Source organism: Chelmon rostratus, chromosome 21 (assembly GCF_017976325.1).
Source record: "Chelmon rostratus isolate fCheRos1 chromosome 21, fCheRos1.pri, whole genome shotgun sequence".
NCBI lineage: Eukaryota > Metazoa > Chordata > Actinopteri > Chaetodontiformes > Chaetodontidae > Chelmon > Chelmon rostratus.
In genome coordinates this window covers 12,648,199-12,672,936 of record NC_055678.1, presented here as the reverse complement: position 1 = coordinate 12,672,936, position 24,738 = coordinate 12,648,199, and the positions used below count along the sequence as shown (strand labels likewise).

The 24,738-nt window shown below is 44.0% G+C and overlaps 1 protein-coding gene across 1 annotated transcript; it reads left to right on the top strand.

Annotated features, from left to right (window-relative positions):
- Positions 1-5,345: 5,345 nt before the first annotated feature.
- Positions 5,346-23,356, top strand: LOC121625297 (liprin-alpha-3-like). The gene is made up of 32 exons (XM_041963385.1): positions 5,346-5,407; positions 5,495-5,678; positions 8,100-8,201; positions 8,641-8,805; positions 9,905-9,979; positions 10,085-10,144; positions 10,377-10,505; positions 12,223-12,315; positions 12,691-12,743; positions 13,600-13,693; positions 13,793-13,927; positions 14,128-14,211; positions 14,316-14,447; positions 14,532-14,594; positions 14,893-14,972; positions 15,352-15,496; positions 15,585-15,778; positions 15,941-16,197; positions 16,356-16,425; positions 16,526-16,674; positions 16,807-16,903; positions 17,198-17,279; positions 17,464-17,664; positions 17,755-17,817; positions 18,342-18,368; positions 19,486-19,661; positions 19,791-19,888; positions 19,974-20,149; positions 20,356-20,424; positions 20,916-21,078; positions 23,061-23,129; positions 23,250-23,356. The coding sequence occupies exons 1-31, from the start codon at positions 5,346-5,348 to the stop codon at positions 23,111-23,113; spliced, it is 3,531 nt and encodes a 1,176-aa protein (XP_041819319.1). The 3' UTR covers positions 23,114-23,129; positions 23,250-23,356.
- The last annotated feature ends 1,382 nt before the right edge of the window (positions 23,357-24,738 follow it).

Sequence of the window (24,738 nt, the reverse complement as noted above, 5' to 3'; positions counted from 1 at the left end):
TGTGTGCGTGCATGTGTGTGATAACAAGTGCCTAACGTTGTGTTGTCAAGGATAGAGGAGGATGTATATATGTGTGTGTGTGTGTGTGTGTGTGGAACAGGAGGGGAGGTGGGGGGCTACTATTTCAATAGAGGCATATGGGCTTATATCAGATGGACTGTGCATCGCTGCCTGTGTCAGCGTCGGGCATTGACAGGTGTGTTGGCAGCGCACAGCACGATTTATTTAGGGCGCGCACGCTCGCTCCCGTTTGCATACAGTTAGGTGAGGTGGATAGCTACTTGGAGAGGAGAGAGGAAGCGAGTGAGTCCCCATAAGATCCTAAGATGCCACTGTGTGCTGGCCTACTATTTGTTGCTTGTAATTAATCATGGCCGTAACTAAGTCCTCCGCCGCTGGGAGCTTTGAGTCAAACCTCCCAGCTCGTCACACTGCTGTCACCGGGCCTACGGAGCTGATTAGCCTATAATTCTATAATGTCTGGAGAAGGCAGGCCCATTACTGAAAATGTGCGATGTGCATTTTTTCCCCCACAGTTTCATTCCAGCATCATCTCGAAACGTGGATTTATCTTCCCTCTCGGCCGCTTTAACGCACGAAAGGCCAATTTGGAGATCACTCCAACACACAAGCTTTTTACTATAAGAATGTAGATCGGCGCGTGCGTGCGTGCGTGCCCGTGCGTGCCCGCGCGCGTTCGCGCGTCCACCATCGAACGGTCCTTTCCTCCATACGTTCAGAAATGGAGGTGCCCACGGACTAGTCGAGCTGTCTTCCGGAGGAGAGCCTCGCCGTTTTGCCATCCCCCCGGTGTAAAGCGTGGATGCCGGCGCAAATAGCCAGTTAGTCCGCATCCTGGTGCTTCTATTCCCGCTGCCCAGCTGCCGACTATCACTTATCGATTCCAATGATGCGTTTCTTGGACAGGGGGTACTGTTTCATGTTATTAGGAGGGGGGGTGGGGGCGGTCATTTTTAGGCGCTACATGTAAATGCTCTGCTTTTACTGAAATGCCATGAGCGCATATCGTGCGTGCATTGTGGTCGCCGGGTGGGTGATCTGACATGGAAAAACCGATGGCGGAGACCCTCTCTCTCTGGTTGTAATCGTCGGAGCCTGCAAACCCCTCTCCCCGCCCCAGTGTCTGGTGGAGGAGAGCTGTTTTTGCTGCTCTCTCTCCCTCACCCTCTCTCTCTCCCCCTCTCACACGCACACACAGCACACACAAGGCTATGACATTTTCCTTTGCAATTTTTTTTTTTTTTTTGAGATGTTTAGTAACATGATGCACAGCCTAATTTGAGGGGCTTTGTCCTAATTGGTCATATAACCAGATGCTGTAAAGCTATGGCTGTCCACTCCAGGGTAGGCGGCTACAAGCCGGGTTCAGTGTGACCGTGTGTGATGATGATGATGATATGGGCAAACATAACATGAAAACACCTGCATGTGCACACACACACACTTGACCAATTTCAGGATGGTGGCACTGTGACATGAACTCTCCAACAATGAATCTAATGCAGCTATTTGAAAAATTCTCATTGCTGCTCTCATTTCTTCGACGGTGAAGAAAAGGCCTCATGATAACTAGTCTACGCTGTCGTTTTAATGCACCAGACATATAGAGTTTTGCAGTTCTCTCTCTCCATCTCTGCTCCACACACACTCATAAACACACAGGTCCTGAAGCCCAGTGACCTCACAGCTGACGCTTCAGTCAAAACTGCAGGCTGCACAGTTATGTTTCGCCTGCACTGAACCGGGACTCCAGCAATGAAGCCTTTGCTTTTCCCAGCACAGACTCGTCATATGACACAGTGAGCGATTCCTGTGAGCTCTGCGGTGATTGTTACAACATATACAATAGTCTGCAGTAATTACATTACCCTGTTTTCCTGCTGCCCCTGCTGAGCTAACGAAGAGCTGCTGGTGATGACAATGAGTAATTCCGAGATTACCCCAAGCTGGGTGGTTGAGTGTTTTTCTTCCAGGCATCCCTATCTTAGCATGTCATGTGTTTCTGTGTCCTGTGCCAACACAAGACAGTTTCAGGAGGACAATTTGGGTAGTTTTTGGTGCAAAGTAGCAATCAGAAGCTGTTGTAGTGTTTGGTCCTAGAGAACATGTGGGAAAACGTCTGAGCAAACATCAGAGGTGCTTGCCGTTGCTTGATCATCAGAGATTTTTTTTCAAGAGGCAAATAAGTGACACATTCAGACCTGATTCATCCATTCAAGGCAGTGGTGCCAGCCACAAAAACTGCAATGGATCCTAATGCATTTCCTTTGGAAAATTAACATTTGCTAAATGCTTTTGAATGCATGTACTCTAAAACCCTGATAAAAGGATGAGTTCATGTTATTTTTCAAGATAGTTGACATCCAAGTCATTTTTTTAGCCCCCAGACTTTGGCATAAAGTATATCACTGTATATTTTGGCTCTTCTGTAAAACATTTGGCACCATCACCTCTTGAATGAGAGCAGTCCTCAGTGCTGCGCAGACCTTTAGCATGATCAGCCAGGTGTCTTCCATGTGAGCTTTTCACATTTTACACCACTCTGTAGTGCTGTTAGGTTCATGTTGCATCTACGTTAAAAGTACAGGTCTGACATTTGATGATGCCAGGGCCTTACTCCTTAGTTAACATATGCAGTATGCTGTTATGATGCTTTCCTACTGTATATGCAGCCATCAGAGGCTTTAATAATTCTTAAATCTGATTACATTTTGAACTCTTAATCTGTATTTTAAGGGAAAGCAGTCCGTGCCAGTTCAGTGTTGCATCAGTGATTATCCATCAGTGAAGCGGGGAAGGAAGTAAGTTGTTTTTTAGTGGGACACACAGCGAGGTTGCCAAGCACTCTAGCCAGCTCACCAGCATGAGGAGCTAATTCAGTATCTGTATCAGGCCTCCAATTACCAGCTAGCAGTCCCCATCTCTGGTCCCGGACTTCCATATAATAATAATGAAAAAACTGGCAAGGCTTGTTTTCACTGGTGCTCGGGCCTGTGCGCTAAATGTGCTTGATTCACGAAATGGATGATTTTGGTCGGACAAAGAAATTCTTTCTTGCACTGCCCAGTCTCAGTGACGTAAAGGAGCCTGCATGGGGCACTAAATCACTCCAAACCACTTAAAAGTATAAAGGCCAGTGCAAGCCCCCTGAGTATTATAGACTAGACAGTGAAGAATATGGGAGGAAAGAGGAGAGGGACACGAGGCGCTATAATAATGCTGATTGCCTGAATCCATACTGTTTTGGCCCACATTTTTTGCAGCGTGAGCCAGAGGCCTTATCCAGTATGCAGATGAATTACGACAAAACTGATTAAAGGAAGCTTTGTGGAGTGAGACAACATATTTGAATGACAGTCACATACTTGTTGTTTTAGAAAAACTGAGAACGAGAGCAAATGTGACTCATTGTTATCTTGCTAAAACATTAAGATCAACATTTTAACTCTTTCATCAGTTAAAGTCAGACTCTCTCATCCAGAGCATATTGTTGCAGAAAGTGATACCTTTAAGCAAGTTTACTGCTTTGAGGAAAAGGCTTATATGCTCTGTTGCTGAGCCCATCCTCACCAGAAAAAGAGCCGTTCCGGCAGGTTAAGTCGGTTATTACGACTCGCATTTATGCTCATTGTTAGGCGGCGACCTCTAGTGGCTGTGGTAGGTATGACGGGAGCAAAGGAGGCAGTCAGGTAAGCAGTATAAAGAGCGAGAAAGTCTACTTTTGGAGGAAGGCAGGGTGGATGGATAGGTCAAACAAACACAGGAGACCACTGTTAATGTCCCAAGTGAAATGAAAAGTCAACACCTGTTGAGTTGTATAATATACTTATGTTACAGGATGCATTTTACAGTAATATACTTATTTTAACCCATGGTCTTTTCCTCAAACAAACTACATTTGTTGCCTAAAACTAACCAAGTACTTCTGGTGCCAAACCTCAGCAAACTGCGACTGTTTGACAGTGTTAACAATGTGAGGATGGTCTGTAATGGTGATAATATTTGCAGAGTCATCAAACTATCCAGTCGTTAAAGTATGAGATAGTGTTGTTTTTACCATGTGTTACATGAGAAGATCTATACCACTCTAATGTGAGTCCAGCGACCATGCAACAGCCAGCAGCTCTAAGCTTAGCATTAAAACTGGAAATGGTAAAACAGCTTGATTGGCTCTTTCTGGAGGTAACAAGACCCAGAAAGATATCAGGAAGACGCTGCTTCAGGCCGAGAAAAAGTCTCTTTCACACACACACACAATGTAAAATCACAACTTGTATTTTTACATTTCAAATTTTTTACACATGAACCAAACAAGACAACACATTTCTAAGTTGCTGGTGGGCGCCTCTAAATCCTTTATCCAAAGGGCAGCCTTTGGATAAAGGGCAGCCTTTGGATAAAGCCAGACTAGCTGTTTCCTCCTGTTTCCAGTATTTGTGCTAAGCTAAGCTAGCCGACCGCTGGCTTTAGCCTTATTAAGACACAGAATTACAAAAAGTTGTACTATTTGGACTGTCTTTAAAAGTCTCATTCTTGTCTCCTAAAGACATTTCTCAAGTTACAAGTGTGTATGCTAGTTAAATCCACCTTTCACATCAATCAGAGTCACCTGACATTCTAAAGGTTTGGAGTGGATGTATAAGCAGTGATCCTTTATCGATCATTTTATTGGTGCACAGTATTTACTTTATTTAATCAAAAATGCTGATTCCACATTGTCCATAGACTTACTTTAGTCTGTGTTGTCCTAAACTAGCAGCTCACTCTTGCAGTGTCCTCTCTCATTTGTTCCATGCACAGTGAAGTTTATTGAGGGGGATCTAATGCAATGCCTGCTCTCTTTTTCAGCTCTTACCCCCGGTGCTGTGAGGAGCTCTGCCTCTTGGACACAATTTAGGAGCATCGGTCCTCCTCCATCCCTTCCTTCCTTCCCCACAACCCCTTCCCTTCCTCACCCTCCGCCGAGCCGAGCCACCCGCGGAATGGCTTCTCCATAGATACTTCTTCCTCTTGCATAACGCAGGAACACATAAGCATTCTGATCACTTTCCATGCAGGTTGGGACTTTGTGAAGGAAGACAAGCGAGCAAAGACGTACAGAAGTGAGTGCTTTGGAAAAAACATAAAGGCAATAAACAGAGGAAGATATGCAGACCAAAGGAACAATATTTTTGGAAAACTGAAGATGTAAAGATTTATATTTTGTACATCAAACTTTTAGTAGAAGCTCATAAAAACCCAGAGGCACGAAGACATTTTGCACGCACAATCTGCTGTTTAGTTTTCTTTCTTAACTTGACGAACACACACACCGCGGTCTCATGATGATGTGCGAGGTGATGCCCACCATTTCTGAGGATGGGCGAAGCGGCACTGGCGGGGGCCCCTCCTCACCTGCCGGGGCGGGAGTCGGAGGCCCCGGAGGTGCGATGGGAGGAGGAGGATTCAGTGGGAGGGAGCCCAGAGGCGGAGGAGACGAAGGAGGCAGCACGGGGAACCTGGAGTCGTTAATGGTCAACATGCTGACGGAGAGGGAGAGGCTGCTGGAGAACCTGAGGGAGACGCAGGAGAGCCTGGGCACGGCTCAGCTCCGCCTCCGCGAGCTCGGGCACGAGAAGGAGTCGCTCCAGAGGCAGCTATCCATTGCTCTGCCACAGGTACGACTGCGTGCATGTGCCCGTTAAGTTCCACCCTGTGAGGTAACATTGTTTATCCTCCGTGCTATCAGCGTCTAGTTATGTATGAGTGTGTTTTTCTGAGTGTGTGTCATTGTGAAGCGAGCTCATGAGACAGTAAGCCTTTGCAGTGACAGTTCATGCAGAGAGACGCAGCCAGAAAGTGGATGCTAGCGTCTGCATCTTCAGAGTTTTCCTCACTAATGTTGTTCTTACTAATGCAGACGGGTTATGTTCCTATCATCTTCTGGCTGTTTAGTCTAAGTTGCATCCGCAGCTTTCCTCTTATTGTGTAATCAGGCTTTATTATGTTTGTTGACCAAGTTGTTAGTGAGTGATTAATGATGCTGGAAGCTAATATTTGTTTGTGGCTTCAGTTTAACTTGAATGAATACATGATTCTCTTAAGTTTGCTGGGTGAAGCTGCTCATTAATGATAACTGGAATCTGAAGATTTCATCCTACGTTTAGAGCAACTTTCTCTTTTCACACTGAGACAAACCTGCAGCTCTTTATGTGCGTTTGGAATATGTACAGTTTCCTGTCATACTTTACTGACTCACCCTACATGCGAGGTCCCTTTATGTTCTCACCAGCTGCTAAAAAGTGGAAAATGCGTGAGCATAAACGAGCCAAATCAAATTCGAGCACATGCCGTGCTTTCTGATAAATAGCGGCGTTGATCCTGTAATAATCCAGTATCGAGAGATTCAGTCATGTCATCATTTCAAGGTTCTGGAAGGTGATGTTGAATGCTGCTCTCAGTGTTCCTCAAGCAGCACATAACATGTCCGTGTGTTGTCTTCCTGTAATGCTTACTGTCATTCAAGTTTCCAAGAAGTCGATAAAATATTATAAAATTCTAAGGAATCTAGCACAATACAATTTAGTGCATTGATCTCCCATTTCTGCTCAAATATTACAAGACAAAACGACAGCCAAACTAACACGTCGTTATCACCTCTCGAGCTGAAACAACTGGTTGATGAATCCATAAGATGAAGACCAGAAAAATATTCAACACCTATTTTGATGACCGATTACGACTCCAGTCTTTTTTTTTTTTTCAAGCACAAACGCCACACATTCGAAACCACTCGACAGCAAAACAAGTGATTCAAAGATGCGGCTTATTTACTTGCCTTGACATATTTCTGACATTTTACAGATGATTTAGTCAAAAGTGATCACAGGTTAGTCAATAATGGAAACAATCATGAGCTGCATCCTGAAATACCGCTCTGATGCTGTTTCAATGAACAGCTGAACATTCTGAACTCCACAGTGTTCGTGTTTGTTAAAGCACTGCATTACTGAATTGCATTTGAATGCACATGCGTTTATGATATTGTGCACTCAAACTGTAAAGCGTTATAAATTTGCAGCTCACGCACCAGACGCAAGCGTTTCCAAGTATGTATCTGGTATTTACGTACCTCTGTGTTCCTGCACGTCATAGATAGGGTTCGTTTGAATTAAGGGAGGCCAGAGCCCACAAGCACAGAACGAGAGGAAATAGAAAAGAAACTGTAAGGCCACAAGGGAAGCCGACTGAGAAGCTGACCCCTATCCAAACAAGAAAGAATCCCATAAGGCCAAGAGCCAATGGACCTACTGTGTCACCATCTGCATAGATCTCTGCCTCTTTTTCTCTTCCCTCCTCCGTGCAAACACAGACCACTTTCATGTGTCTGCTTTTAACTGTTCATTTAACAGTCATAAAGCAGGTAATCCTGGCTGTAAACATCAACGCACCATTGTCATGAGCAGCAAAAGCCTTGAAGCTGAAGGCTACACTGATGCTTAATGGCGATATAAAGAAGAAGAAGTAACCGTGGATTCCACCAGGGTTCTTTGCTGGTTCTTTTTGTTTAAGAAAGTGTAAGACACGCTCTTCTGTTTGCACTCTGTTTTAGCGTTGTGCAGGAGTTGCAAATGTATCCCCGATGGCGTTGTAAACGACATATTGATGCTGTGTTTTTTGGGGTCTCTCTTGTGCATTCCAGTGCAGAGCCATTGTGTAACAGTGTGATGTAATCCATCCATGAATGCGAGTTCACAGAGGAGGATGAGCAGGAGTGAGTGGTGGTGGAAAGTGTGTCAGTGATTTACATGATTATTATGTAGGTTTACATCATTTACAGCTCCCTACATTCCAGGTCTCAGGTGTTTTACAAAGTGTGTTTCTGGAGGGCTTTGTATATTTTTAGTGTATGCTGAGAGCGGCCAGTTATATTCAATTCAGTCACTCGGTTTGGCCATGTCTGGCCAGAATTATCATTTGCTCCTTTAAGCTCCCACCGTAGCTCGGGCTGGCTGAGCGGAGACCACTTAAACTATTAAAACCTTACATTTAAACGGTTTGTTTTCTGTGCCCCTGAACGCAGCTTCTGTGTTCCACAGGAGTTTGCTGTGTTGACTAAAGAGCTGAACGTTTGCCGGGAGCAGCTTCTGGAGAGGGAGGAGGAGATTGCTGAGCTCAAGGCGGAGAGAAACAACACACGTGTAAGATGTTTAGCGGCCATTTTGCTTATTAGCACTGTAACAGCCTCTGTGTTATCTTCCTCACCCATTGTGGTTGTGTGGGTGTGACACTGTTTCAGTTGCTTCTGGTTCTTCTTTTTTCCTCCTTCTCTTCCTCTTTCTCCGGCACATTCTCTTTTCTCTTCGTGACTCCTTTTTATGTCCATATCTGCTTCCCTTATCTCTCCCACTCACTCCTTGTCCCTTTATGCTACCCGGCGCTCTTCTCGCCACATAATTTCATCTCATTGTCACTCTTTAAACTCTCCACTCCTCTGCACCTTCTCTGTCTCTCACCCTTGTCCTACCTTCCTCCATGTCTCTCTTATTCTCTTTCCGTCCTCATCCTCCGGGTCTCCTGTTCTTGTCCATTTTTACCTCTTTGCATTCACCTGCCCGTTCAACCCATCCCCTCCTGTAGCTGTTGCTGGAACACCTGGAGTGTCTGGTGTCTCGCCACGAGCGCAGTCTGAGGATGACGGTGGTGAAAAGACAAGCCCAGTCCCCGGCAGGGGTCTCCAGTGAGGTGGAAGTCCTCAAGGCCCTCAAGTCTCTGTTTGAGCACCACAAGGCCCTGGATGAGAAGGTGCATAAAGCTGCAGCATTGTAGATCAGGGCCTGCATTCATCAAACTCCTAATTGTGAAATTTGAAGATAAAAGTCAAACTTTCACGTCCTACTCACAAATTTATAACATTTATATATTAAAAAGCAGATCTTACAACTACTTCTATGTTAAAGGGGTTGCATGTAGTGATTAATCTACAGAGAATCATTACCCAACTCAACTCGATGGAGCTTTACAGTGTCTCTCAGCTCATGTTTTGGTTTTCAGACCCTCATCTCTAGCCTAGCTGGGCTGCCACCAAAAGGCAGATAGACAGAAAGTTAGCAGCTAGCTGGTGAACAAAGTGGAGCATTTAGCTGAAGAGACAGACATCTCCCTCAGGAGGTGGTGGAGAGCAAAACAGAGCTTAAAGGAGAGTGACTATTGGTAGATAAAAAGTGCACAATTATTGTGTTTACAGCTTGTTTGAGCAGCAGCCAAGTGGCAAAAAAGTCAGTTCTTGCAGGTTTAAGAGTAAAAACTTTAGATGAAATTTATTTTGACTTGAAACCCTGCTTATTAGCGTAGCATGCTAGAGTCCTAGATGGCTGCAGTATGAGCACGGACCTTTTAGCAATTGTTTTGTATTGACTATACAATATGTCAATGGTTATGGTGACATGATATGTATAAATCAGAATAGGGTAGTTTTAGCTCACAAGTTGCAGTTGTTGCAATGTAATCATCAATAGCATATTCTATAGATGCTTACCCATTTAAAATAACAATACTTAAAAAAACATAACAATAGGGCAGATGATGGGAAATCCTGCTTTGAGCATGCATATGATCACGTGCTACTCTAAAAGCTTCCTCCTACACTTTGCTGCAAGTAGGAGTAAGTTACTTCAATTATTTTTCAATTTCCTCTCACCACTCACTTTAAGTTGCACTTTCAGATCATTGCTAGAATTCTTTCAGAGGCCTAGCAAGATTATCAGCAAGGTCGAGAAGAGGACGTTCATTTAGGAGCTTAAAAAGGGCAAATTCATTCTTGCAATAAAAAATGCAGCTCAAACTGTTATTTTTTAATAATAATAGCAATGGTCGGTCCAAATATATAACTTCTACCCCACAGGTTCGAGAGAGGCTGCGTGTGGCCCTCGAGAGGGTGTCCATGTTAGAGGATCAACTTGCAGCTTCTTCTCAAGAGGTAAAATCCAAAGGGAATGACTTCCTGTGTCTCATGGATGCTTGGCGTGAAGAAAGAACATTCATTTGTATCGTCTGTTTGCCCATTTTGTCTCCCCCTTTCCAGGTAATCTCTTTAAGAGACCAAATTAAAAGACGTCAACAAGGGGTGGACGGCGGGAAAGATGTAAGGGAGGGTTTTATGCATGTTGGTTCCAGTTGTTTTTGTGTATGTGTTAGCGTCCAGAGAGTCAGTAGAAAAGTAGATGTATGGGTACCATGGTGTGTCAGTGTGGTTTTAACTCTATGTCGTACCTCATCCTCATGTCATTTGTTTCAGCTACACCCTCAGCAGATTCTATCTAATTATTTTTCTTCACCACTCTTATTTTTTTTTTTCTATATTGTCATCATTCCAGCGACTACCCAACGGCCCCTCCACCGGCCTGGAGGACAGCGAGCTGGAAAGACAGCGAGAAGGGGAGATAGAGCGGCAGAGAGCTGAACTCTCCCAGCTGAGGGAGAGGCTGGCCCTCATGTGCCGGCAGGTGAGTGTGTGCTTCTGTTTATCTGCCATGTGAGGACCACGTAAGGTTTGCAACTTCAGGGCGCGGACATTTTTTGCAAAGTGAGGACATCTTCATCTTCAATATTTCACCGTTAGCATGTGGTGACGGTGTTAAATGTGAAATCACATGTCGCTGAAATCAAGATTGATTTCACGAAGAGAAAATCAGGAGTCAATATTCAGTCAATCATTTGCAAATTAGCGTCTGAGCTTGCTCGGCTGAGAGATACTGTATGAAGTTCAGTAATCATATGTGTACATACAGCTATGTGCTTAACAAAACATCCCACATCCGTCAACCTCAGAGACTAACAGTCGTCTTTTAATTACTACACAGTGTTCTCTATCTATCTTCCTTTCCTTGGGGGGGTATCATTCTCTGCCTCCATCTTCTGAGAATTAAAAGTTGAAGGCCAAATATCACAGCTTCACTTCTGATAACATTTCGCACCTGTTGGGAACCGGCTGTTGAGCATTTTCACACGAGAAGCAGAAAAGACCAAGTTTCACTCAGCCATAAGACAGCATAACATAAGACAGTGCACATAATCAAAAGGCAATAAGAGTATTAATTTCTATCACACTTAGCTGAAATGTTTTAGTTACAACTGTAATATATAGTTATTATATCCGCCTGTGGGACGGAGTTTAATGGACCACTAACAGTGCATTTACTGTGGTTAGAGGCTTTCTCATACATTTTTTTAATGTACCATTAACACGCTGTTTGCTGGGTCGCACCTGTCCAGTCGACAGTGCTCGATAACCACATCGTTCAATAAATGCTGTGTTTGAAATGATGTTAGCTTGATGACATTTTCCCTTTCATAAGCTGTTTCCCCTCTTTTCAGTCCTCATGCTAAGCTATGCTAACTGGCTGTAACCTCATATTTACTATAATTACATGAGAGTGGTATTGATCTTCTCAAAGAAGTCCTGGCAAGATAGCAAACTGGAACATTTACCAAAACTACCCCTTTGAAGTTATGGTTTTGGGCACCAGTGGGGACTGGATGTATTTAACGAGGGTCCTCACAAGTCTAGAAATAGAATCTTATGTGTGCATTACGACTGTATCAGTGCATTTGTGTTTCTAGTTTGTTTACTAATTTGCTTTATAAAATGAACACAGACAATTATAATAAATTCCTTCAGTATACTCCTTTAAGTAGAGCCAAGCTATTCCTCATGTATTTCCAACAGTGTATCCCAAGAAGGAGGGGGATTAGGCACAGTATGTCTACTGGTCTCCCTCTTCCCTCTTGTGGACAGTTAGGCTATTGCAGCTGCTCTGAGAAGCCATAATTGTATTATATACTGTACAATAAGACGCCATTTGAAATCAATCACAGACATACTGTATCCATGTGCTGAACAGAGTCTTGTGTAATAGCTCACGATAATGTTTTGCTCTATAAAACCTCCCCTGTCTGATCAGAGGATAAAAGCACTGAAGAGAAAACTAAAAACTGAAAAGAGACCTGTCCTGACATGTCCCGTCCCCTGTTTACTGTGGCTCTGATGCGTCAGGCTCTCATCATGTTACACTTATGTCAGTGATGTTTTTTACATTGAGCAGACAGACATTGGCAATGAATCACTGTCATGTCTATTTACACTCTGCGCTGTGGCGGCTAACACTGACTCACGTAGGTTCAATCTGTGTCATCTTGTGTCCCTTCGCGGTGTCACGTCAGGTTGGGGAAATAGAGGAACAGCTTGCGGCCGCCAGGAGGGAGGTGACGAAGTCAGAGGAGGCCAATCAGAAGCTCCAAAGGGAAGTGAAAGAGGTCTGTAGGGCCAATCTGTCTCTTCCTGGCCAAGACCCTGGGCTCCCTCGATTCCCGGGGCTCCATGTGTATATTTGAACACAAAGGGCATATGTTGGACACGTACTAATATACATTATTTTGCAGGCAGACTTTTGCTTATTGGTGTCTAAAACAAAAGCAGAAGAAATTGTAAATAGACTCCCACAGTATTATGGTTCTCCTTACACTGGCCACACACCCTTTACATTTTTCTCCTTCTGTTAGGTATCTCTTACCTGGCCATTAGATATTATATACAGTAATATGTAATAAGATTGTTATCTCATGCATGTATGTCATGAATGTCTGGACTGCACATCATCTTGTTTCACTGTACCTTTTTGCCTCCTCTAGGCCCTTTGCCAAAGGGAGGACATGGAGGAAAGGATTACAACACTAGAACGCAGGTAACCTTTGCTGAGTTTGAGGAATTTATTCTTAGTTTTGGTGAGAACTCACAGCTTTTTTTTTTTTTTCATCAGCTGTAATGAACATAGCAGAAGGACCATATGTTTCACCTGTTGGTTTGCAATGTGTTGCAAATGCTTCCTGACATCTCTTTATACAGTTTGAGGTTGTTTTACATAATAAAATTTGCATTGCATTCTTATTAAGAATGCCAAAAGCTGACTTTCCTCAAACCAAATCTACAGGTCTAAAGGTTGAGCATACTTAAAATGTTTAATTGAGGAGTTGAGATCAGACATGAGTAATCTTATTGCATCGTCTCTGATTGATGATCCTTTCTAGCATCTGTTTAGTAGCATTATCTGTAAAAACAAACAAACAAAAAAAACTATTGCTATAAATTATAGCTTTACTTCTAAGTATCTGCATGCTTCCTCACAAGCTGCATACAGCCCCAACAACCTCCACCAGAAGGGTCGGGCGTCTTCGATATTGCATGTGAGACAAAAACCTCCTGAAATAACTCTCAACTACTCGTAAGGCTTAAATGTTCTGAGTCTGCTCTCAGAACTGAAGGCAACTCAGATGAGCATTTTAATACTTTGATCAACTCAGAGCGTCTCCCATCTGGATTTTGTTGGTTGGACAGTAAGAGGACACGGTTTAGTGGAATTTCACTGACTGAATTAAAATGAAACTGTACAACAAAAATAAGATTTTGAAAAGCGGAGGGGGACGTGTCCTCCCACTCCCTGGTGGGGAAATTACACCCTCTCACATAATCACATATATCATGTTATGTCGGCTGAGAACCGCAGCTTGAATAATTTGATGGTGGCTTGGTGTTGAATGCAGGTACCTCAGCGCCCAGAGGGAGGCGACTTCTCTACATGACATCAAAGACAAGCTGGAAAATGAGCTGGCCAGCAAGGAATCACTGCACAGACAGGTAAGGAGCGTCTCAGATGATCCAACGTTTGATGAAGTTACGTGGTGGTGTTTACCATTATAGTACAATTAAACTGTACATATCTGTCTGTGCATCCAGAGTGAAGAGAAGAACAGACAGCTGCAGGAACGTCTGGATGAAGCCAAGCAGAAGCTCCAGCAGACCCTCCAGAGGGCAGAGACTCTGCCCGAGATCGAGGCCCAGCTTGCCCAAAGGGTTGCTGCTCTCAACAAGGTACTTTGAGTCAGGGGCAATCGCATGCTGTACCCCGTCACAACCCACCACTCACATTCAGCGCTGACAGTCACATTTCAAGTTTGGGTTTATTTTACAGTCACTTTAACCCTGACATATATGCTTCTAAAGCCTCCATTTATGCATCAGAAACAGGCTCGTAGGAGCATCTGGAAATATTGTTGCTTCTTCTGATTTAGGCTGAGGAGCGCCATGGAAACTTTGAGGAGCGACTACGGCAAATGGAAGCTCAACTCGAGGAGAAGAACCAAGAGCTGCAGAGGGTAACGTCATTCTTTTTGTTCTACTTGGCTTCCGAATGTAAGTTCGCTGCTGTCCCCGTCCGCTCTGTCTTGAGCACCTCCGTCATGGCCTTGCTTCATTTCAGGCGAGGCAGAGGGAGAAGATGAACGACGAACACAACAAACGCCTCTCGGACACAGTGGACAAGCTTCTGTCCGAGTCCAACGAGAGACTGCAGCTCCACCTCAAAGAGAGGATGGCAGCGCTAGAGGAAAAGGTAAAGAGAGGAGTAATTAGTGGTGCAGAATATTTTGTGATGTCAATCGGTTTTAAAAAAGTATTAATTCCTCTGCTCTGCTAGAATGCTCTGTCAGAGGAACTATCCAATATGAAGAAAATCCAAGATGATCTTCTAGCTAATAAGGTATTCACCGTTTCAGCTATGTTACCAGTTTATTCTCATGCCCTGTGTGTCCACTTTCAACAGCACTCTCTTGCATTTGTTCTAAAGAAAACATGTTTTTGCTCGCTCTCATCTCCACTTTTTGCTAAAGATGTTGACCTTCGATTCTCAAGTAAAGAAATTTACCCAGTTCGTTCCATTTTTCCCTGCAAACAAGAGAAGTGATGTTGTTAGAAAGCGATGTGTTTAACAAATAGAGGTCGTTTTCCCTTGGAGAAAAAAAAATGCAAATTACAATCTTTCCTCCTGTGTGCTTTAGGAGCAGCTCCTTGCTGAGCTGGAGCGAATCCAACTGGAGCTGGATCAGCTGAGAGGCCGGCCTGGCTCTTCTTATTCCAGGTTAGATACAATGAACCTGTAAGGGTATTTATTTCTACAATATGTCCTGCATTAAAAGCAAATAAAAACAAAGTCTCCCAAGGGATGCTGTATGTAAGCTGCCCCTTCTGAGCACACATTTTGTTTGCTCTTCTGTTTAGTTGCTATTTACTTCCACTAATATCTGTAATACTGGACCTGGAGGGTGTTGCTCTGGCTGACAAATATGCAAATAATATTTACATCTTTAATTCATATGGGTGCAACTCTTTTAATACAGTTTGTTTTCACTGTCTGTTGTTGCATTGTGCTTTTCATTTACTTTCTCATAACAAATAAGATCTTGATCTTTCCACAGGGCGGGCAGCGTTAGCTCGCTTCCCTCCACCCTCTTCCGAAGATCTCTTCCAGGGAGCGCCTCGGAGCTGCGGTACCCCCAGGGTGGAGGCTCGCTCCCGTCCGGCTACGGCAGCTCGTCTAGTGGGGTGGTGGTCAGGCGGGCACACCGTGGCCGGTGGGGGCCTCCTAGAGATGATAGCAACAAGGTGTTAAACTCACACTGAGACAATGATGATGATTATGCTGTGATACTTTGTTGCTAGGGTGATAATAATAATTTTTCCCTCTTCCCAGTATGGAGAGTGGGACAGTGGCACTATGCTGGGTCCGGGGTTTGACGGTGGCGGCGAGGGAGGCGGCTCTGACGACGAGGACGACAGGGAGACTCTGTTCGGATCGGAGCTGCTGTCTCCCAGCGGACAGACAGATGTACAGACACTGGCCATCATGCTGCAGGAGCAACTGGAGGCCATCAACAAGGAGATTAAGTGAGTTTTATGTCAATTATGGCATTTTATGAGACTCATTTGAGATGCTAAGGCTATTTGGGCAACCAATATTTCAGCCTGCATTCAAAATGACATGTGCTCTCTGTTTTGTTGTTGTAAAACTACCAAAGCTTTAAAAATCGTCTTTTCCTCTCTCCTCAGGCTGATTCAGGAGGAAAAGGAGAGCACAGAGCTGAGGGCAGAGGAGATCGAGAGCCGGGTCAGCAGCGTGGCCCTCGATGCCTCCCCTCTCCCACCGTCCTCGCTGGGAGGTCGGGACAGTGTCGGGAGGGGGTACATGACTCCCTCCATCACCTCCTCCACGTTGGCGTCTCCCTCGCCACCCAGCTCTGGACATTCCACCCCCCGCCTGCCGCATTCCCCTGCCAGGGAGACTGACAGACAGGTGCTGAGTCGAAGTTGTGATATCAGACACGAATGAACTTCAAATGAGGATAATTCAGGGAGGCAACTTTGTAAACTGACCCAACTCTTTCCACCCTGCAGAATAGCAAAGATGGCGAAGAATGCAGAGCACTCGCCCTGATTGACTCCACCCCTCCTCCCGTTCCTCGAGCCCTACGATTGGACCGAATGACGCACACTCACCCGGGCGCAGGCCTTGATGACCACCGTGAATTTCGCAGGTACTCTCCAGAAGGTTCATTTGGCTAACAGACTAGCCTGCAGATGCTCGTTGTGTTGATTCCACTGCTCTTCCTGTTTTTCCTTTCTCCGTCCTTCTAGTCTCTCTGCTGACGGTGTCACCACTGCAAGCCAGGATTCCCTCCACAAAGCCAGCAAAAAGAAAAGCATTAAGTCGTCCATTGGCCGTCTTTTTGGCAAAAAGGAAAAGGGGCGGATCGGTGCACCTGGGCGAGAATCTGCCTCGCTGGGTCAGTGAACAGACTGGAAACTACCGGTTCACAATGACATTTTGCTGTCTGACATATGCATCTGTTTACAGTGAGAGAATTATCAACAGTGAGGTGGATTCATAAGGTAACTATTATTTTGAACCTTTCCAGCCTCCACGCCCTCCGATGACCTGGGTTCAGCCGACCCGTTAGGCTTGACTAAACTCGGGACTGGGACAGTGGAAAAAGACCGGCGCAGCAAAAAGAAGTGAGATCAGCTGTCTTTCAACACGCTTCTAATGTTTTTGAGAGAGGCCACAGTTTGTTAATAACTGGCACAGCCTTTGGTAGAGCATGACACTAACCAGGCCTGGGGCTTCGGTTCCAGTTCTGCCAGCCATTTAAAGATTACATGCCCTTTTGGTGTTGCTTGGCACAAGTGTCACGGTATTTAACATCTCAAGTTCAATGGAATTTTCTATTTATAAAAGAAGACAGTGGTAAAGTGAGATATGAAGAAATTAATCTCTGTCAAACTTCTGTTTTCCACTCTCCTTGCCAGGCACGACCTGCTAGAGGAAGCCTGTCGTCAGGGTCTGCCTTTCGCCTCATGGGACGGCCCGACTGTTGTTACATGGCTTGAGGTACGTCATGGATAGTCGGATATAATGTGTCACTAATGAGTTTACGTAGATTTCCAGCGTCTTCACTAGCACAAATCTGAGGGTAGCAGGGTCAGGTTAGGGCTGCACAGTCTGCCTGCAACACTCACCTGATAGTTTGTGAAGTATCATCATTACAGGCGTTGTCTTCTTTCCGTTCATCCAGCTGTGGGTGGGGATGCCGGCGTGGTACGTGGCAGCGTGTCGGGCCAACGTGAAGAGCGGCGCCATCATGGCCAACCTGTCGGACACAGAGATCCAGAGGGAGATCGGCATCAGCAACCCTCTGCACAGGCTCAAACTCCGCCTGGCCATCCAGGAAATGGTCTCCCTCACTAGTCCGTCTGCACCTGCAAGCACTCGCTCTGTAAGGCTCAATCAGACAGCACGATGAATGTGACAAATTCACGCATGTCAAGGAAGGAGGCTGATCCTGCTTTTTTAAATATCATTCCAGTCAACCAGTAATATCTGGATGACACATGCTGAGATGGAGTCTCTGACTGCTGCCACCAAACCAGTAAGATTATTATTATTATTATTATTATTATTATTATTATTATTATTATTATTATTATTATTATTATTATTATTATTATTATTATTATTTTATGGCTGTTGCACTTATTTCATTTACATAAAACCAATTCTGATACAAACCATTACAGTATTCTCTGTATTATTTGTAATATGTTTGATTGTTTTATGTTTTGGCCTCTTTTTCTTATCAATATGATCAAAGATCTTGCATTGATGAGCTTTTTTCTTTTTCTTTGTCTCTGATTAGGCCTGTTTGGCTACACCTTTCCCTAACTATTCCCTCAAAATCTGTTTTGATGTAGCGTTTTTCCAACTAATTCTCACTTACTAACAAAACTTTTCCTCCCTTTGCCCTCCCCCGCCTCTTCTTCTCCATTCTGCCCTGGCACTGATTCACCATAACACACACACACACACACATACACACACACACACACTCACCCCTGGTGATCTTTCCCTCTCTTTGCAACTCCCCATTCTCTTTCGTTTCCTCTCTGCCTGAAGGAGCAGAAGGAGTTCAGCTGGGACCAGGTGAGTTTCTGGCGGCGCACAGGTGATATATCGCAGTGTAATGTGATATTCATTAAACACAGGTTTAATTTATTATTCAATCACATGCCTAACTTGCATTACGAATGCTATTTTTTGCCGAACACATCCTCAAATGTGACGTGCTAGCAAGGGTGGTTGCATAATCGCTCATTCCCATACGCTAACACAAACCCACAACTTGATTGGACGTTTGAGCTCCATTGTTCCTCGTGTAAACTGTTATTTATGCACGCTTTAGCCGAGCCTGTTTTGCGTCAGCTGAAGGTAAAACTGTGGTAAATCATCCCCTCAACAGATGGCTGTAATGAAAACCAGAAGGAGTCTGGGACCAAAAATCACCAACATTTGAGCAACAAGGCTTTTCCTTCAGCAGTGACCTTGCATCCTCCTGACTGAGTATTAAACACTCTAATAGACCTTTGCAGGGTTTTATCAGCTATAATCAATGCTTTATTAATGTTTAATAAATCATTTGCTAAAGCTTTATAGCAGTTTTTGGGATGCCAGGTTGTGACCATTGTCCTCCAGCCTAGCACTTTGTCTGCTGAGCTTTAATGTCTCAGGAAGTCCCTCAAATGGACTCCACACAAGTGGCCATTGTTAAGAAATGAATCTTAAAGTCGTCAGTACAGTTTTTAAACCCTCTGTGAAGTGGTACCAATCTATCATAACTCAAAATCCCTGTCTTAACTCTAACATATAGCGATCTATAGAGATGTTTCCTGTTGCCTGTGATGCGTCAGCTGACACAGCTGAGGGATGTTTTACACGATAGCTGGTGGGCCAGCAGTGTATATACAGCACTGGAGTGTGTAGAGAGTTCCCAGGAAGGAGAGACAGCTGCAGACAGGAGGGACTTCATGTTTTCTTTAGACTTACAGGTTGCACTGTTTTATTTACCTACCTACATGCGTAGTAGATAAACCATTTCGTTTTTTTGAGCACCTCATCTGTCTTGTTGGGCTACAACACACCTCCTCCTTTGCCACATCACATGGCATCAGTATACATTTTAAAAAACATTTTTTCATATTCAGCTCATAGTAGATGGTTCAGGTTCAAGACTGTTTTGTACCTTCTCCTCGCCGTCCTCCAGATCCTGGCCTATGGAGACATGAACCACGAGTGGGTGGGAAACGAATGGCTGCCCAGTCTTGGTCTGCCCCAGTACCGCTCCTATTTCATGGAGTCACTGGTGGATGCCCGCATGCTGGATCACCTCACCAAGAAAGAACTTAGGGGCCAACTGAAGATGGTGGACAGCTTCCACAGGTCTGAAAGACAGATACGTGGTTTACTTGTGACGTTTGTCAGTCTACGTCCTCTTTGCACCCTCTTCTTGCGCCTTTGTACTTGCCAGCTTTGATGAAAATCAGGAAAATATGTCTTTCGCACACACAGGGTGAGTCTTCACTATGGCATCATGTGCTTGAAGCGCTTGAACTACGACAGGAAGGAGCTGGAGAGGAGGAGGGATGAGAGTCAACACCAGAACCAAGGTGAGGCCTGTGTTTCACACATGATGCCAGAACATACAGTTACACATGCTGAACTGGTGATAACTGCCTGTGTCCTTCTCTGCAGATGTAATGGTGTGGTCCAACGAGCGAGTGATGTGTTGGGTCCAGTCTATAGGCCTGAAAGAATTTGCTGACAACCTATTAGAAAGCGGGGTGCATGGGGCCCTCCTGGCGCTCGATGACACCTTTGACTACACTGACTTGGCCCTCCTCCTGCAGATACCCAATCAGAACACACAGGTACTCCATAGCGCACCACCTGTATCGTCAACTTGTAGACCCTGAATTTAAAAAAAAACACCTCTGTCGAGCGCTTATCTCACAACCGCTGTCACAAATTCTCAGTGCCACACCTTCTGCTTGCCTAACGCCAAGATAATCTTTATCTTTACCTCTTAAATTATCTTAATTATAATCTTAAGGCTGTGTTTGTCTGTCGTTTGCAGGCGAGGCAGCTCCTGGAGAAGGAGTACAATGCTCTCATCTCCATGGGAACAGAGAGGAGGCCAGATGAGGTACGACAAAGCAGACTGTCAGGAGAAAATCAATCAAGATAATCGCTCCTGCCAGGAGGCGGGAGTGTGTGTTGATTGTAGCCACCCCGACTAAGACTATTTTACTTAACAAAAGGGCCTTTGATCCAAACTTTTTGCCCTTTATTAGGAATGTGACAGGATAATTTCCTTTCGGTGGTAAAACAGCCGACTGAAATATCTCTATTCTTTGTAAAGAGAGCCTTCATGGCGTCAGTGCTTGTACCACTGCTGGCAAATTGTTGGCATGCCAAACTGGTTCAGCTGTGTTTACACAACTGCTAATTGCTTAGTTACAGCATCTAGGACTAAAAACTGTGCAACTGTGGTATACTGTCACAACAAATCCTGCTTTGTCAAATACTACTTTGTTAAACCCCACTAATGCATAATGAATAAGACCCTGAAATAGATAGCTTCTACTGTGAGCGCTGTTATTTTTAATCACTGGTGGTATTTCCTGGCGTCTACAGGACGGCACGAAAACATTTACACGGTCACCATCATGGAGGAAGATGTTCAGGGAGAAGGACCTCCGCGGCGTGACCTCCGACTCCTCGGAAACGTTACCTGCCAACTTCCGTGCCTCGGCCATCTCAACCCCCTCTGTCACCCTGAGAAAAGTCCAGAGTGAAGGTGAGGCGACACGGCTCGCAGTGGCTGAATGAGCATGAGAGCAGCGCTCGGGGCCGGGGCCAGGCATTACACAGCGGTGTCTTCCTCCTTAAACATTCGTGAGAGGAAAAACAATGAGCCTTATGAAATGTTGAACTAGTCACACTGTGTACTAACAAAGTTAAACATGCTGAAATTAAAAATGTGTGATGCAGCAGCACTGCAGAAAATTTGTGTTACGTTAGCCTGGCGTCATCCGTTTATTTAAACCTCACGCAAGTGAGAACAGCGGTGATGAAAATTCGGCGAAAGGTCAAAAGCGTTTGATGACTGAAGAGCTGAAGCGTGGAGATCTATTGTGAATGAGGACAGAAGAGCCACAAAGGGAATGGGAAACAATTTTCAGCAAAGCAACACAACCAACCATGCAGCATTATAGAGCACTCACTGGTGCCCAGTGTGCGATCAGTGGTAATAATAGCACTTATTAATAAACCATATGGGCTTATTAGCTACAAATTACATACAGCTGATAACCATTTTTCAAAGACTGTTCTTAAATTCTCTCCTCTTAGGCTGGTTTCAGTCAATACCTGCTGCAGTAAATCTGAAAGAGATTTAAACAATGTGACTGTAATATGTTATCCATTAGCACAAATGTTAAAATAAACGGTTGTGTTCTCGTCATCTGGTAGGAGTTTGAGAGCTTAGGCTGTTTTGACGGTGAACCGCTTGCGTCACGCTCCGGCGTCAGAGATTTCAACCAGAGCCGACTGTATTCGCAACCTGTGTTGTGGGAAAATTAAACCCAAAACAGAAACCTGCAAACTGGGTTATTGTGAGGACTGTGTGGATTGGTTGCTATGTTATGGCTTTGAGTTACGTTATGTTTGGATTCAACCGCCCCAGAGAGGCTGGTCTTTTAGAAATAAGGGAATACAGGAAGTACAGTCAACTGAGGCACAGACAGCTTGTTTTAATGCCAGGGTTTTCCATGTCATCTTTACAACTGGCTGATGGAATTTAGGTGAAACATCTGTTAAGCACTGCTTTCAGCAACACAGTGTGACATTACGGGTAATTTCAACATGTCAGTCGGCTCCAAACAGCCAGACAAATACAAGGAAACCGTGACGCACAGCACTGGGCTGACACCGCGTGTGAAAAACCTCATTAGAAATCGCAACATTTTGCTTTATATGCTTATTGTTGCAGACAGTTAGGAGATTAATACCACTCTCTTGCCTATATAGTAAATATTAAGTCACCAGCAGCAGCTGGTTAGCTTAGCTTAGCACAACGACTGGATATAAAGGCAAATAGCTAGCCTGACAAAATAACTGCCTACCAGCATTTCTAAACACATTTATTAGTGAACTAGTGAGCTAATACTCTTTTCCCATGTTTCCAGTTTTTATGCTAAGATAAGATAAGCTATCCAGCTGCTGCTGGTGACTTCATAAGTCCTGTAGGCAAGAGAGTGGTATTAATCTCCTAAATGTCTGCAGAAAAGAGCATTTGGCTCACAAGCTCAGTAATAACTAATAATAAAAAAAATACATATGATAAATAATGTTTTTGTTACCTTTGGGCAGAGCCAGGCTAGCTGTTTACCCCTATATCCAGCCTTTGTGCTAAGCTAAGCTAACAATCTGCTGCCATTAGCTTCATATTTACGGCATAGACGATCGGTCGTGTAATCTAACTCTCAGCAAGAAAGCAAATATTATGTATTTGCTCTCCTACAAACATGTTTTGTTGTTTTATGCAGAGTTGCTGAAATTAATTTCCTCAGGAAGCAAAATGTTGCCTTTCAGAATAAAATGTCCCCAACACTGTCCCTCACAATAGTTCCTCCCAAACGCTTTAGTGGCTTTTTGAATTGTATTTGTTCCATTAGAGTGAGAACCGCAAACCCTACAGTTTCTAGGTTTTCTTGGTCTGTTTGTCTCATAGTTCTACATTATATTTACATTTACTAACTATCCTCTTCTTTCTGTCAGTAAACTCTGGTCCGAGAGGAGAGTCGGGGTCCGTGAGAACATATTCCTGCTAAAAGATAAGCACACCAGGTGAGAAAAGCAGCCGATTGTATCTGCAGTTAAAAATAGCTTGTGTGAACGCCAAATCAGACATCTCACCTCAGCAGGAGCTGTTACGCTTCTTTAAGTGTGTTTTGTTCCATTTTGTAGAACCCCACCTCCATCCTTACCCCAGGAAAAAAAAAGTAAACACATTTTTGAAGAAGAAAAAAAAAAGAAGTGAGGATCAAAATCAGAAATGGACACTGGAAGATGACCAACAACGTTCGAGGCAGACGTCTCGAAGAATCAAAGACACTGAGTGAATGATTTCTGAAAAGATGATAAAATAATGAGCGAATGTGTGTTTATCCATCTCTCTCTCTCTCTCTCTCTCTATCTCTCTCTCTCTCTCTCCCTCTCTCTCTCTCACTCCATCTTGATCCATAGTTGTGGCATGATGCTGTTTGATTCTGTAGAAAGTGGCCTGTAGAAAGTGACCATCGCCTATCGTGAACACATCTTCTGTTTCTGAGTGTGAGATGGCAATATTGACACAATGAACTTCTAGTTTTCAAATTGGAAAACTGCGTTCCTGCTCGGATCAGGAGAACAACGCCCCGACACACCTCCTCGCAGGTGATCCGACTCCGATGTAGACTGATGATAGAACATACGCCGCCTAGGAACACCACAATACACTAGGGTTTGGGGAGAGGGAGCTTCAAAGGGGGAGTGGGAGTGTACAGAGGGGAGATGAAATGTATGTTCTTAAGCCATAAAAGACATGAGATGCACAAATGTGAATAGGACAGACAATGAGACAATTAGCAAAGTGCTTTATGACAAAATCCTGTTCAAACTGGGAAAAAAAGAGTTAAGCATTTGTGTTAATATGCATGCCAAAATCAACCATTTTAGAGTGAACGTCATGATATCAATCATCTAATGATGTGAAAGCTTGGGTCAGGACTTTGTAAAATGTGTGTATTTTATTTTTATCATTTTTTTATGATAACTGCTATTGTATGTATGTATGTATGTATGTACAGTATGTATGTGTGTGTATTAAACTGTACGTTCATTTCATACTTAGTTTTAAGACTGACTGTAATTTCATTTTAGGTCGAAAAAGGAGATATGTTTTAAATTATGGACATTTAAGATATGCTACTTGTATGTGTACATTTTGAGAAAAAAACAACAAATTGTGTTATGATTTAAATTCATATTATTGGAGAGTAGTGATGATAATTGAATATAATATGATAACAATAATGATAATGATTGTAAAAGCTGTAATTAAAAAACTTACCTGTAAAATGCTGCTGAAGGAGTTCTTTGCAGTTTCCCGTCACACTGAGCGCTCTCAGAGGATCACAGGTAAGTGGCTGCGATGGAGCCATCAGCCATCTTTCAGAGTGTCAACCACTGAGATGTGGATGCTCGGCTTATCCTTGAACTGTCTACTTCAGCTTCGACACATCACACTTAAACTCTGCTGTCAGGGGCATAAATAAGCCGACACAGATGGAGCAAATGGGTTCAGGGCGGGGGTATAATCATGTCTTTACCTTTTATCTAATTGTTTAATACAGTGTATAGTTTAATGTGAAAAGATTATGCATACTACAAATACTATTAGACCACAGTTTAAGAA

Coding starts and splice junctions, on each gene's coding strand:
- LOC121625297 (XM_041963385.1), top strand. CDS start 5,346: ATGATGTGCGAGGTGATGCCCACCATTTCTGAGGATGGGCGAAGCGGC. Junction 15,497..15,584: donor CTAGAGATGATAGCAACAAG/GTGTTAAACTCA, acceptor CCCTCTTCCCAG/TATGGAGAGTGGGACAGTGG. Junction 18,369..19,485: donor AGGAGTTCAGCTGGGACCAG/GTGAGTTTCTGG, acceptor GCCGTCCTCCAG/ATCCTGGCCTATGGAGACAT.